General features: G+C 44.4%; 1 protein-coding gene across 1 annotated transcript in view; it reads left to right on the top strand.

The window, feature by feature from the left end:
- The window catches only part of mettl16 (methyltransferase 16, N6-methyladenosine), a 23,381-nt gene that overhangs the window by 4,572 nt on the left and 4,798 nt on the right, over window positions 1–14,011 (top strand). The window contains exons 2-8 of the mRNA XM_005720937.2: window positions 2,948–3,029; window positions 3,578–3,765; window positions 4,721–4,861; window positions 6,029–6,144; window positions 6,345–6,487; window positions 10,071–10,140; window positions 11,615–11,704. Coding sequence (XP_005720994.1) covers window positions 2,948–3,029; window positions 3,578–3,765; window positions 4,721–4,861; window positions 6,029–6,144; window positions 6,345–6,487; window positions 10,071–10,140; window positions 11,615–11,704 — 830 coding nt within the window. The remainder of the gene's footprint in view (window positions 1–2,947; window positions 3,030–3,577; window positions 3,766–4,720; window positions 4,862–6,028; window positions 6,145–6,344; window positions 6,488–10,070; window positions 10,141–11,614; window positions 11,705–14,011) is intronic.

Consider the following 14,011-nt stretch of genomic DNA (forward strand, 5'->3'; position numbering starts at 1 on the left):
GGGGGCTTATGGAGTACATCCATCTTTCATATACAGTCTCTACAGAACTGTATGTAACTCTAACGACGGCGTGTTAGGCTTGTCTGATATATTGAGTTGCTTTAATTTTTTTCCACTTCTGATCTTGAGAGACAAAGGCACCTAAACTCCTTCCTTCCACTCACCTTTCCCTAGATGTTCTCTGCTAAACATAAGTGTTACATGCATTGTTTCATATCAGACTATCTGCAGAATTGCAAAATGAAACAAAACGCGCTCAGAGAAATTCATAAGCAGGTTATCTTTAAATTCACGGTGAGCTTCTTGTGACGCTCTTATTGCTGCTCTTGTGAGGACTCAAAAAAAACCCTAAAACTCATGACGTGAGAGAAGTTGCTGCTATTCAGCACAAAATATGTCCCAGTGCACTCAGATTGAAGCACCGTGAAGGTCGTGTGTGTGTGTGTGTGTGTGTGCTTTATTGCTGATCATGGAGCTTGCTGTCTGTCTCAGCACTAAACGCCTTCTCACCTCCACATTTTGACCTGAGCCAAGAACTTTACTGCCCTTCAGCACTTAAATTGTCTTTCTTTCTCCACCTCCTCTCCGCCTCGGTTAAGTCAAATGCAACCAAAACACGACTAGACTCCTCATCGGTCCTCCCGGTGCTGTTTTTATATGTCGTCTACTCTTCTCGTCACAACTTCTAAGCTCAGATTTGTCCCACGTCGCATCCCGTCGACCACGTTAACGGCGTAGGCACGCAACGGTGAACCTGTAAATCGCGGGCACGCTCACGCTGCTTCTGGCATCAGCCATTGCTCCAGCGTGGCCGGATTTGCGTGCTCTCCTCATCTGTTCAGTAGGTGGGGTTGCCATGGAGATGTGGCATTTGCAGTGCTGCTGATGGGAGTGATCGGTCTGCATTGCACACACACATATATAAAGAGCTAAAAATAGAGGGCTGGCTCCCTCTCTGAATATTGATCCTTATCTAATGATGCCTCAGAGGAGAAATGAAAAGGGGGCAGAATCTCTGTGCGCTGGACAGACGAGAGAAGCCGGCTTTCATTTTGGGAACGTGCGAGCGTTATGCTGATTTATCACTTCACCCTCATTAGCCGGGGCTGTTTTTAAAGTGCAGAGTTCTTCACTGGTTGGTCATCTGCAGTTGTGTTGCAGCTCAGAAGAAGCAGGTGTTGGCTTTCTGTGAGAGGTCAACAGCTGTTCACAACTGGACCATTAACCTTGTGTGTTCATTAGGTGTAGAGACACTGACTAAGATTGATGTGGGGCCGTGTGGGTGCATTGCGCCTCATCAGGGGTCTTTTGTCTTTGCTGCCACCTGAATGAAGATGCAGAGTTCTGTGAGAAGTGAAATAAGATGCATTTAGAAATATTTTAGTGGCATTTTCTGTTTTTATTAGACCCCTGACAGCAAAGAAACGACAGGAAACGAGAAGGAAAAGAAGCACCTAAAGGAAGCTGATTTTAGTAGAGCAGTGTGATGTTCATAGTTCAGCTGTGGGTTAACAAGTTGTTAGTGAAAATTAAAAACCATGAAATGATAAATGCATCTTCACCTCTTTGATAGTTTTGTGTGTTCTCTGCTAATGGAGCTAATAAAGGATGAACTGAAGGACTTTTCCTTAGTGTTTAGCCCCCGTGAAGAGCTTTTTATTAAGGCTCTTATAGTTCGGTCACTTCCCTCAGTTAGGAGCCTTCCTGAGTAAAATTAACCTATTTGACCGCACTCCTGGAGAACTGCACATCGAATAAAGGCCTGTCCAAGGTTCGCTCTTTTTTTGACTTGTCACGTTCCTATTTTGCCACATTTGATGGTGTCGAGTCAAAGGTTCTATAAATGACCACAGTTGACCAAAGTGCTGTACAAGTTGTACAATAATATACACTGTGTATAACAGTCACTAAACCAGCAGTAAATATACGATAAAGTTCAAAAGTTGGGACTCTTGCCTCATTGGCTCTTGCTCTCCTGTTGCTTCTTTTCCACTGGTACCCACACCACTCAGCTTGTCTCGGTCTTTGAAGTTGAGCCGAGATGGTAGTAGTGGAAAAGAGGCATAAGTCCAGTTAATACTACCTACTGGAAAACAGAACTCTTCTTCACTTCCTGTCATTTTCAAAGGAGATTATGTAGCCAGTGACAGAAATGTGAAGTGAAGGTTCACAGTGAACATAGATGGTGTTATTATTTTGTCATCCACACACAGTGGAGTCAAAAAGACTTCCATACTGCCACATTATGTTGCTCTCATCTCTGTTGGTCAGTTTAGTTAGTTGGAATAAAAGAGTTGCACACAGCCAGAGCATGTAGTTTTGTCGTGGTGCACTTCAGTGTGGGAGCTACTGGACCTCCCACACTTGGTCCAAGTCAGAGTCACAGAACCTATTTTTATGCATACATCCCGACTTGGTCCAGGTCTGCTGTGTACCTCTTTCTGAAGATGATGGTTTGTCAAATCTGTCATACTCCTGGTATTTTAAGTCTAAAATGAATCCTTTAGTGATGACTAAACGGTGCACATTCGGAGAACTCACAGGACCTTGCAGGATTTTCACCCACACTTAAACGCGGAGGTTTTCTGGTCATCCCCCTGACCTCTGACCTGTGAAAAGCCCAGGCTGGGATGGACTCTTTATTTAATGTGAGGACGTCAAAACTGAAATGCAAAACATTTCAGCCGTTTATGTGTAATTGAATCCTGAAAACGGCGACAATGAAAACACAATCAGCGGCTGCCTGCTTTTGAAGCCGCAGAGCCGTTTCCACCATCACTCGGTGCGTTTCTTCTGCTGGAATATGCTCACACCGACACTGCGAGGTGCCAGACGCTCGCATCGCGAGGATGCGTCTAATTGCATCTGCCGAGGTGCAAAAGAACTCTGCAAAGCTTTAATTACACCTATCTCGCCCACTCGTTTTGTCTGCCTGCTTGTGTGACAGCTGAAATCATTAAACACGGCGAGAAGGAGAAGACGGGCGAGCTGAACGACTGGGACCGAGAACTGGGAATAAAAAGTGGGAGGTCTGAGTTGTGTTGAAAATGTGAAACTCATTGTCATCAGCAGGGGATTGTGAGTTGATGGGCTGCTTATCTGCCTTTTGTTTCTCGTGCGCGAGCGTGTGTATAACGTGAAGTAATGCGGTTCAGTGCAGGGAGCTGCAGGAGGCCGGAGCAGCTGAAGGTTAATGAAGTGCTGTATTAAGAGCAGTTTGGTAAATTGCTGTCAGATGGGCCACGCGGTGAAATGAGAGGATCAGCAAGAAGCTAAATTGAAATTATCCTTAAAGGAAAATTGTAGTTTCTTTCAAGCTTGGCTTTATTTTCGGTCACCATTCCCACTGGTACTCACTGGAAGTGCTGTACTCACCAAATGCTGAGGAGAGGGCGGTGAGGAGCAGTTAACCACTTTTATTCAGGATTAAATGAAGGTGAAGAGCAGAAAGGTGGACCTGTTAAGCAGATTTCACCACCTAGCAACAGATGACGTATGTCAGATAAAGTCCGATTCCCACAGCTGCTCTGAGTTTGAAACGTTTTACTCATTTAGTCGCATTTCTGATTTTCTTCAGAGTGAATTTCAAAGAGCCGGAGGCGGTGCGAGCGCTGACCTGCACCCTGTTAAAGGAGGACTTTGGTTTGGCCATCGAGATCCCTCTGGAGCGACTCATACCCACCGTCCCCCTGCGCCTCAACTACATCCACTGGGTGGAGGACCTCATTGACGGCCAGAAACAGCCGCGCAGGGGCATCGACATCGGTACGGCCACCAGTTTCAGTCACCTTCAGCGCACGTGTGATGTGATAGTCTAGTTAAGCTGCTTTGATTGGTTTATAAGACGAGAAATCAGGCTTACTTAGTCACTTACTTAACTTAGTTCAAACATGGTCATTTGCACTTCCATCACTCACTGTCAGACTCAAAATATAAGGTCATCTGCACTGACCCAGTGTGTCAGACTTCACTCTAATGCATATGTGTTTCAGTTCTCACCAGTACCTGTACATCTGTGTAAAATGAACGTGCTTTTCCTTTAAATGCTGCAGCAAACCCCAGCAGCACATCTTTAAACATTAATAACCACAGACGGGGGGGATTTAAATGTTAATGCCGCTGCTCTGATTTTTTTCTTGATGTGGCTCGCCGCTCGGCACAGCACCTGAAATGTCAGTTGGCACTTCCAGCAAATGAGCCCAGTCATTCCCAGTTTTCCCAGCACTCGCCAGCCTGATCCCCAGTCACACGTCACTACTTGTTTTTCATTCTGTCGCTCAGAGAAAACAAGGTCTGACTTTAAATGTGTTTTCCTGCAGGTGTGCTTCTCCTCTGTAGTTCCTCAGGTCACTGATTGGTGACCCCGAACCTTTATGTGAGCCCACTGAAGCTGTCTGCTGCTGATGGATCACCACTGGGTGTTTCCTTTTCTAACCGAGGCCATCTCAACTGAATTATGTGGCTTTGGTTCTTGTTAGATGGGAATAATTTAATAATAGCTGCTGGATTTGACATTTATTGACCATTATGTCCACCAAGTCTAAGATAATTCTTTAGAAACGCATCATGTCACACTTTGGGACCTCCTTCCTTCAAGACAACAAAAACACTGCGGCACATTTTCATATTGTTCAGTGACAGCTATGATCAGTCATCATTGTGAACACATACATCACTGTCAGGCTGCCAGTAACGTACGTGTGTGTGTGTGTTTCATCAGGCACTGGGGCGTCCTGTATCTACCCCTTACTGGGAGCCACAATGAACGGCTGGTACTTCCTCGCCACAGAGGTGGACGACATCTGCTTTGACTATGCTACCAAAAACGTGGAGCAGAACAACCTGTCCGACCTGGTCAAAGGTGCGTTTGATCTACTCAATGTGAAGGTGACTTCATCTTCAGATATTAGACTACTACGCTGGAACTCTCATACACTGTCTCAGAGATGATGTTTTATGTGTGAGCTGCAGCACTGAGGATGAATTCCAGGATACTGTGATTACTAAGAAGTGGATTAATATGACAGCAGGAAGAAGTCAGCTACCATTAGCCACCACAAGCTACTGGTCACGTCAGGTCAGCGTGACTTTGGAAATAAAAACAAAACCATTTTGCACAAATGTTCAGTTGGATGAAGGTTGATCCCACTTTTCTGGTCATAATTCATGTGATAGTGATGAAAAGGTTTAAACATCAGATATCATCAAAGGTCCAGTCTGACTTGAATGATGTGTAATTCGGAACATCTTGGATTTCACCTTCTACCTGTGGGTCTGATACAGCCTGGAGACAGATTGGTTTGTTAGATGATGAGGTTTGCAGGGCCAGTGGGTAGTTTTTCGGGGGCTTCTGGTGAAGCCGGTGAATATCGATGCAGAGACTTCCTGTGCGTCTAGTGGTCATTGTTTATGATTGTAGATGATGCCGCTATAGCGGCTCTGACCAGCAAAAAATTAAGAAGCTTATGTAGGTTGCATGGTGCAGGCTTGTTCTGGCAGATCCCACAGATGTTCCACCGGGTCCTCTGGAGTTTGGAGAGCAGGTTTGTTGTATTGCTTGTGCTGTTCCTGAGCAATTTTTGCAGTGTGCTGATGTCCTGCTCGGAGAGGCCACTGCCATGAAAGGTATACGTGGTTTGTTCCAGCAGGAAACAGATATTTTCATCAGTCCTATTTTTAATGCTGTGGCTGCTTTGTGCAATTTGATCACTGATTGTTGGTGTAAATATTTCAGCAAGTCCTGTCAAAATCTCGATATCCTGCCTTGAAAATGCTTTGTTTCCTGTTGTAGTAAATAGGATGTCTTTTTGTGACACTTAGCCGGACAAAACAGGGACGTCTCGCTGGAAGAGTGTCGTATTTAGCCTGAGCTGAGACTAAACTTGTCTCTGCTCAGCAAATCTGTGGCTGACAGGAGTGCAGCACACAGTGACTCGGGTCCCATTTTGTATTGACAGTCATACATTTTATTCAGCTTTTACACGCTTGTCTCACATTAGTGTTTATTTATTTATTTTACCTTCCTCAGTCGTCAAAGTTCCTCAGAAGACTTTACTGATGGATGCCTTGAAAGAAGAGACAGAAATGGTGTACGACTTCTGCATGTGCAACCCTCCATTTTTCGCCAACCAGCTGGAAGCAAAGGTAAAAGTTCACGTTTAAAAGTAGTTTAAATTCTGGAGCGTTGTCTGCTTTGACCTTGAAGTTTCTGACTCATTGACAGTAAATGCACTCGTATACTGACCGGAGAGGCTCCAGCACCAAACACAGTGTGTTTACGTTTTAGTAACAGGGCTCTAATAGGATTTTATTGTAATCTCTGTCTGTCTTGCTGCCCTCTCCAGGGGGTAAACTCCAGAAACTCACGCCGACCTCCTCCCAGTTCAGTGAACACAGGCGGGGTGACAGAGATCATGGCAGAGGGCGGAGAACTGGAGTTTGTCAAGAGGATCATTCATGACAGCCTGCAGCTCAAGAAGCGCCTTAGGTGAGGAAAGAGGACTGTTTTCTTCTTTTCTTTTCTTTTTAAAGGTTGCACACGTATTTGTGTGTGTAAAAACACAAACGTCATTACAACACAGCCACATATTTAAATTGGCGGGTGGATGTAGATGAGTGCTGCACTTGTAGTTGCTCTGGAGAGGCTTGGAGAGCTTTAAATGGCTGCAGTGAAGGGGAGACTCGGAGAGGTGAAATGGGCAGATGGGCTGCTGCACATTGATGGAGCTGTCACCCACAGTTGCTTTAATGATTTTGGCACACGTTGACTCTGTGCTGTATCCGGGAGCCCACAGGGAACAGCTGTGTTTGGGAGGGTGAGGGTGGAGGGGTCGGATAGATGGGTGGGGGTGTCTCAGGCGGCCCTCGCTTTACCCTCCCTCGTTACGGGGCTGTCACCGAGGCAGCCGAGCGAGACCCGGGCAGAGGGAGCTGCAGAGTGGTGCTATTAAAACTGATTAGACGTGTCACACCTGCTACACGGAGCACTGTGTGTGTGTGTGTGTTTGCAGAGTGGAAAGATGAGCACTCTTGAGTGGGACTGAAGTTAACACCTAGTTGCTCTTGTGTGGCAGTGTTACACTAAAAGTCAGAGCGAGCCGGGTTTCATTTCGCAGGTTTGAAGCTCCGGCCAAACCAACCGGAGCCGACTGTCACTCCCAAAACCACGCTGGGACACGAGAGCCTCCAGGTGTCCATGGAAACACTGCCAGCCTTTTCCGATTGGTCCTTCGAGACGCCCCCATTGCCCCGCTCTGCTCCTCTTTCCTTTCTTTTCACCAGAGGGTAATTACTGTCAGATAAGGAGAGTTTAACTTTCAGCCAAATATCCAAAAGTGCGGTTAGATTTGAGGTAATGCTCCTAATTCATCACGCCATTGATATGAAAATTACCGTCTCTGGTAATAAGACAGTAATCACGTGCGAGTGCTTCAGAAGAGAAAAGACTGAAAGTGGAGGCTGATGCAGCTGCGCTCTTCTCGAAGAGGCTGCTGGTGGTGCATTCGGGGATCTCTCCTGGGCGTTGCTCCCCACTGTGCTCAAAATTGGTGAACATCTGTGAATATTAGAGCTGTTAAATATTTCATCGTGTCACCTGAGGCTGACGGGCTGCTCCTCAATACCCCTTCAGCCCTGGCTGTCCTCATGCCTCTTTAACATGATTACATGTCAGTGTCCTTACTGATTGTCAGTCACAAGTTAAATAATGTGTCAGATTTAATTTTATTTGGGTGTTACAGGAGCTTTTTAGCCAACTACAGTCAGGAGGCAGGTTTGACACAGTTGAAGTCAGAGCTTTAGGAAACTGCATCTATGTACATGTCTATTAAAAGCTTTCTATATTATAATGAAATAATAATAATTATTATAATAATAAGGAAAGTAAGACTAAAAGATGTTGAGATGGTTGAATGGTTCACAAATTGCTAGTATCTTACTATAGTGATCATAGAGTATTTATGTATGTCTGTATGAACTCCTCCTTAATGGGGGAGCCAGTCACAAAACCTACGTACGCAACTTAACGGTGTCCAGAATTTCTATTTTTTTGTGTGTGACTACCACATTACGCTATTCCAAGTAAATGTCAAACCCAAGGTTCGCAGTTTTAGGTTTTGCTTTCAAATTGAACAGGTTTCTCAAATAAGATGAATACATGTAATAAATACAGGAGGGAAACAAAATAGCACCACAGGCATGGCAAAAAACGCTTGTAGGGAGGGTTTGTCCTAGTGTTTGTAATGTAGATAGGAGCCATGTAAGGCTGTAAAAGTCATTAATAAAACTTTCAAATGAATTGAATGTTACATCTGACAGGTAGCCAGTGTACTGGTCTTTTTATTCAAATCCTGGGACTTTTTTTTAATGAGCTGGCTTTTTTTTAAGTTGATGGACTTTTGGCTGGGACCCAAGCAGTAGGGCTGCACGATTAATCGTTAGAAAATCGCGATCTCGATTCATACTTATGTGCGATCTCATTTCCAAATGACAACGATTTAAAAAAAAGAAAAAGAAAAAAAAGACGACGACGACTGTACCGCATTTTGATCCGGGACGTACTCTGCATGAAAACAAGCGCTCACTCTTCCTGCTCAACAAATGACAAGGGCGGAGCCTTATACCACGTGATACAGAAGCTGTGCCGTGTGATGCTAAAATTAGCAGGGAAAAAACAACGGAGAGCACGTCAGGGATGACGAGAAAGTGACAGGAGAAAATCCATCCTGGGTCAACCACCCAAACATCAATAACGGGAACCTTATACAGCGCTTCCCTATACACGTCGAACTCCCGCAGGCACAAAGAAATTACGGAGGCTATCACTTATCACCTGACCAATGATATGGCTCCCATCAACACTGTGCAAAACGAGGGATTTAGGAAAATGATCAACACCCTAGACAAACGCCACACAGTGACGTCCCGCAACTATTTTTCTATTGTTGCGCTACCTGCTCTATACACGCAGCGTCGAGCAACGGTGGAGACATAATTTCAAGCAGTACAACATTTTGCGGCAAAAACAAAACGTGAGACATTTGTTGTTTTTATGTTTATTTATTGTTTTTATGTTCAGTCTCAACTGTTACGAAGTTGATGTGCAGTTAATAAGTGCAATAAATATTTATACTGGAAAAGAAAATCGTGAGAGAATCGTGATCTCAATTCTAAGCCAAAAAATCGTGTTTCTCATTTTATGCAAAATCGTGCAGCCCTACCAAGCAGTGAACATTGCAGCAGTCCATGAAGGAGTGGGTGAATTTTACGAGCTCTGTTACAGATAGAAAATGATTGACTTCTCCAACATTTCTTATGTCTGATTTGTACAAATCTGTAGAGCCCACGATTTAGCCTACGTAACTGGGTGACAGCATTGCCAGTAATAAAACCTGTATGGGTTGCGTCGATTACTACGTCAAGTTGAATTTCTAGTAAGGTGTGCATCAGGTTGAAATGTAGGAAGTTTTTACAGTCCTGTGAATAACTTGGCACCTCCTTACTGCTTCCATAGGAATTAAGAGGTTAAGTAGCAGCCAGGTACAGATTATCAACTGCAGTTGGTAAAGTAATCATCCACAAATCTAAGCGCCTCTATAAAAGCTGAAGTTTTGGCAGTTTGCTGGTTTGGAACAATAGTCTGCTCCAGTTTTTAAGAGCTGAGGCGATAAAATGAAACCCTGATGATGACCCTAACCCTAATAAAAACATCACACACACATGTTTTGACTACCTCTGTCAAATTGACCAGCCGTCCTTCCAGGCTGACTCCCCGATGTGTTTCTTTCCTCCGCCTGCCCCAGCTGGATGTTGCTGCTCATTGATCAAGTCCAACCTCACGTCTTTATCACACAGCAGTGATTATTGATCAGGCGTCCACCACGGGATGACTTCAAAGCAGTTTTTCCTCTGCTGCAGGATGTTTTTCTGCCTCTCGTATTTTACTTTGTGTCGCTCCCCTGAGCACTCCCCCTCTCCTCATTTGATCTGTGCTCGAGGGTTCACGCCCGGCTGTTGGCCACTAACACCTCCAACAGACACAGTTTGGTTAATATGGATTCTCCTTTCTGCAGGTGGTACAGCTGCATGTTGGGAAAGAAGTGCAGCCTGGCACCTTTGAAAGAGGAGCTGAGGAAGCAAGGGGTGAGTAGCCAGCGAGACCCAGAACAAAGAGAAATTTACGAATACATGCGCAAACACGGTAATCAGTGAGAGTTACAAAGCAGGCACAGCTTTGATCTCAGTTTGTTCATGCAGAGACACGATGCTTCTTGCAGGGCTTGTTAAAACAATCTTTGCCACACCCCCGTCGCCCAAGCTACCTTTCTCCTATGTATTGATGTTTAAAGGAGGCAATCACCAGCACCAGCTGAGCACGCTCACAAACGAGCCATGAATGAGCTGATTTCTGTTTGCTGTGCATGACTGAATCACACGCCTCTCAGTAGCTAACATGCATTAGCGTCATTAGCCTGACTAATAGCCCAGCACATGACTCCTGACTGCTGCGGGCCTGCAGTACCGCGCCAATCTCACAGACCGCCCGGCCCCCGCCCCGCACCTGCCACCCCTCAACCCTCCTCCAGGGTGTCGCTGCTCATCAGAGTGAGTGCAGCGTTGGCTAACATCCAGGAAGAAGGCTTCATTCTGAAGCGTGTGTAAAAAGAAACCTGCGCTTGTTAATATGCTAATGCTTTCATCACCAATTACTTGAGTCATTCTCCAGCGTGTCCTCAGTTTTCTTTGTGTTTTTAATTTAGCAAATGTGACTCATAAAAACTCATCTCACCCTCAGAGCTGTCTGACATATAAGATAAGTGACTTCCTCTTATTTTCTGAGAAAACCCCGACAGCAACAAAGTGGATTCCCACATCCTCCTTATGTTCTCACATACTGTCAGAGACGTGAAGCCAAAGGTCACACTGGCAAAACATCACACTGTCAGATTCAGTCACTGCTTTCTAGAAAGACTAAATTCCTAAATTGTTAGTTTTGATCGCAGATACTGCACACACCAATCAGTCACAGCTGCCAATCAGCACAGAAACTCCAAATGTTTTTATAATGATGGGTTTTGTTTTAAACAAAATATTGAATCGGTGCTATGGGAAGGATTTTATTTGGATAAAATAACTGAATACTGATAGTGAGACGGATACGTGTAGATATAAAATGACAAGCCTCTGTTGCAGGAAAATATTTGAAGTTTGGATTTTTCTGTATTTAGCCATAAATGATCATCAGATTTTCACCTAAGAGTGTTTTCACACCTGCACTCTTTATTCCATTTAAAATCATTTTACTCCTCCCTGCGATTCGGTGTAATTCAGCGATGGTACACAAACATTTTTATTTTAAAATGTTTCTTTTTTCACATCTAGTTCCAATTTTTAGTTTAAATTAACTATCATAAATTTTGTTTGTAGAGATGTATTTTGCGTGACTTGGACTTTTTCTCTTTCCAACAAATATTTTACATGTGATCAGTTTCTGTGGTGTATTTTCTTTATGAATTTATCGTTTTGATGATCTCAGGTACAGCCTGGTCGCCAGAGTACTGCAGTGTTTTCATGCTGTGCACTTGTTAACTCCAGACTCCTCTCTGTTTTTGCTCAGGTGCCTAAAGTGACCCACACTGAGTTTTGCCAGGGGCGGACCATGCGGTGGGCACTGGCTTGGAGTTTCTATGACGACGTGGTTGTTCCGGTGAGTTTGTACAGATTTATTGTTGTTGTTGTTGTTAAATGTCAGTAACAGAGGATTACCAGGATCAGGATTACATATAAAAGCAGGTTACCTGCTCAGCTCTGAGGAGCACATTTTGCTCTGCTGCTGGATGTTTCCAAACCCTCTCCTCAATAATGCACCACCTCTGTCCCTCTCCAGACTGGATCCTCTTTCCCTGCAGCCTCGTTCCATTATGTGCACTTACTCCGTCCTCTGGGGAGATGTTTATGTGATTTCTAACATGCTGTAGCCAGGCAACAGTCGCCAGGGCAGAATTGTGCGCGCACACTGTACCGCAGGCGTGTCTGGATTAGAGGGTGAGAGTTGGAGTTAAACAGACATGAAAGCATTGCAGAGAGAGATCTGGAAATGATGCTGCAGTGCTGATGAAGTCAATCAAACACATAAATGCAGGTGAAGCAGAGGGCTGTTTGGTGGACTGTTTCTGTTTTTCAGCAAAAAAGCAGTTGAGCAGAATGATTGGCCTAATTTTTCTCCAGCTACCATCCTCCACGTTCACACTGCTCCAAATCATCAACAGGCAGAGCCCCTCGAGCACATGTGGGGTTACGTGGCAGAAGTTCACGGTCAAACGCCCAATTCTGCCTGCATGAACCTTTCTATGGTCATCTGGTTTATGTATATAAGCATGGGAGAGCGCATTAATGTTAAATGTAGACTAAAACATATGTGACATATATGATCTGTGACCTACTTAACCTCATTATTACCCGTGGTGACTTAATTCATGTCTGGTGTAACCAGAAATGTTTGCAGTACAGTTATTGAAGTAGTGGAAACCTCAGGATTCTAATCCAGGAAGAAATAGATTTTTGGTCAATTTTATTTATTTATTGTTTTTGCATGTCATTTTCATTTGGTTCCCTCATTTGGAAATAGCTTCAGTCTAAAAAACAAGATAGGAGACGTGTTTATGTTTTTTAAACACTTGGATCTGTATGATGTCAGTGAGAGCTTCTTCCTCTTCTGCACTGTGATCATCTTCCATCTCACCCTCTAACATCCTCCTGTCACACCAACCCTGTGCATGTCCTTAATCCCGACATCCATGAATCTTCTCTGAGGTCTTCGTCTTTACCTCCTCCATTTTCATCATCCTTTGTCCAGTATATCCACTATTCCTCCTCTGCACATCTCCGAACCCTCTCAACCATGCTTGTCTAACTTTGTCTCCACACTGCTCCACCTAAGCTGTCCCTCTGATGTATTCATTACTATTCCTGTCCATTCTGGTCAGTCTTCAGCTCAGCCTCCTGTCTTTTTGTGCACACATCTCAGCAGGTCTCACTGCCATCCTGTAACCCTTCCCTTTTACTCTTGTCACAAATTACCTCCGACACTTGTCTCCACCCTCCCCACTCTTCTTCACCTCTGTTGCTCTGAATAGTTGATCCCAGGTATTCGAACTCATCTACTTTTACTATCTCTACTCCTTGCAGCTTCATGGCTACACCCGTCTCCCCCACCATCAGTGACACTCTCTCTGTGTGATGCCACTGACTGCAGATATCATTAATATGGTCAACTCAGAAACATAGCACTGACCTTTTAGCAAAGCAGCCCCACTTCCCTTTTCAGACCTACTATTTGTGAGGTTCAGCCAGTCAGGAGAAAACTAGAAACAGACCAAGGATGGAACTGAAAGGCTAAACCGAGGCTCAGTATAAAGGATTATTTTCATCTGTGAATAATGCAAAGCTACTCTACTAGATTAGAGTACTATGGAGTTGGAATCAAGTGTAATGAGTCCCCTTTAAACAGTTTGGTTATTTTCTAATTTATCCTTTTGACTCTGGAAACTAGCCGTGGCTGTTTGATTGGAGCGTCAGCTTGATCCCAGTCTTTTTAGCTTTTCACTGAGTTTTGTCTTCCTCCTGTAGTCCGATACAACCAAAGACCGCATAGACAACCCTTCCCTCGTTTGTTTTTTCCAACACAACACAAATCCACACTGTTTTCAACATATGAAATAATACGAGCTGTTGTTATTTTTAGATTCAATCGTATTACAGAGAGAGGACAAAATGCAGGGGATGTAGTGAATTGAAAGGAAACTACATTAGATAGAAAGACCTTTCGAATGCAGACAAAAGAGGAGGAAGCACATCCAGCACAGGCCGACAGAATAAAAGGACCTGTAGACAGAGAAGACTGCCAGGCTTTATCTAAGCCCTGAGGCCCACTGTTGCTCATACAAGCCTGTAGCAGCAGCAGGAGGAGGAGGGATCAGGAGTCCAGAATCCAAGCTGGGGTTTGGGGACCTGA

The sequence above is a fragment of the Pundamilia nyererei genome, unplaced genomic scaffold, assembly GCF_000239375.1.
Source record: "Pundamilia nyererei isolate P.nyererei 1_Seehausen unplaced genomic scaffold, PunNye1.0 scaffold00003, whole genome shotgun sequence".
In the NCBI taxonomy this organism is placed as follows: Eukaryota; Metazoa; Chordata; class Actinopteri; order Cichliformes; family Cichlidae; genus Pundamilia; species Pundamilia nyererei.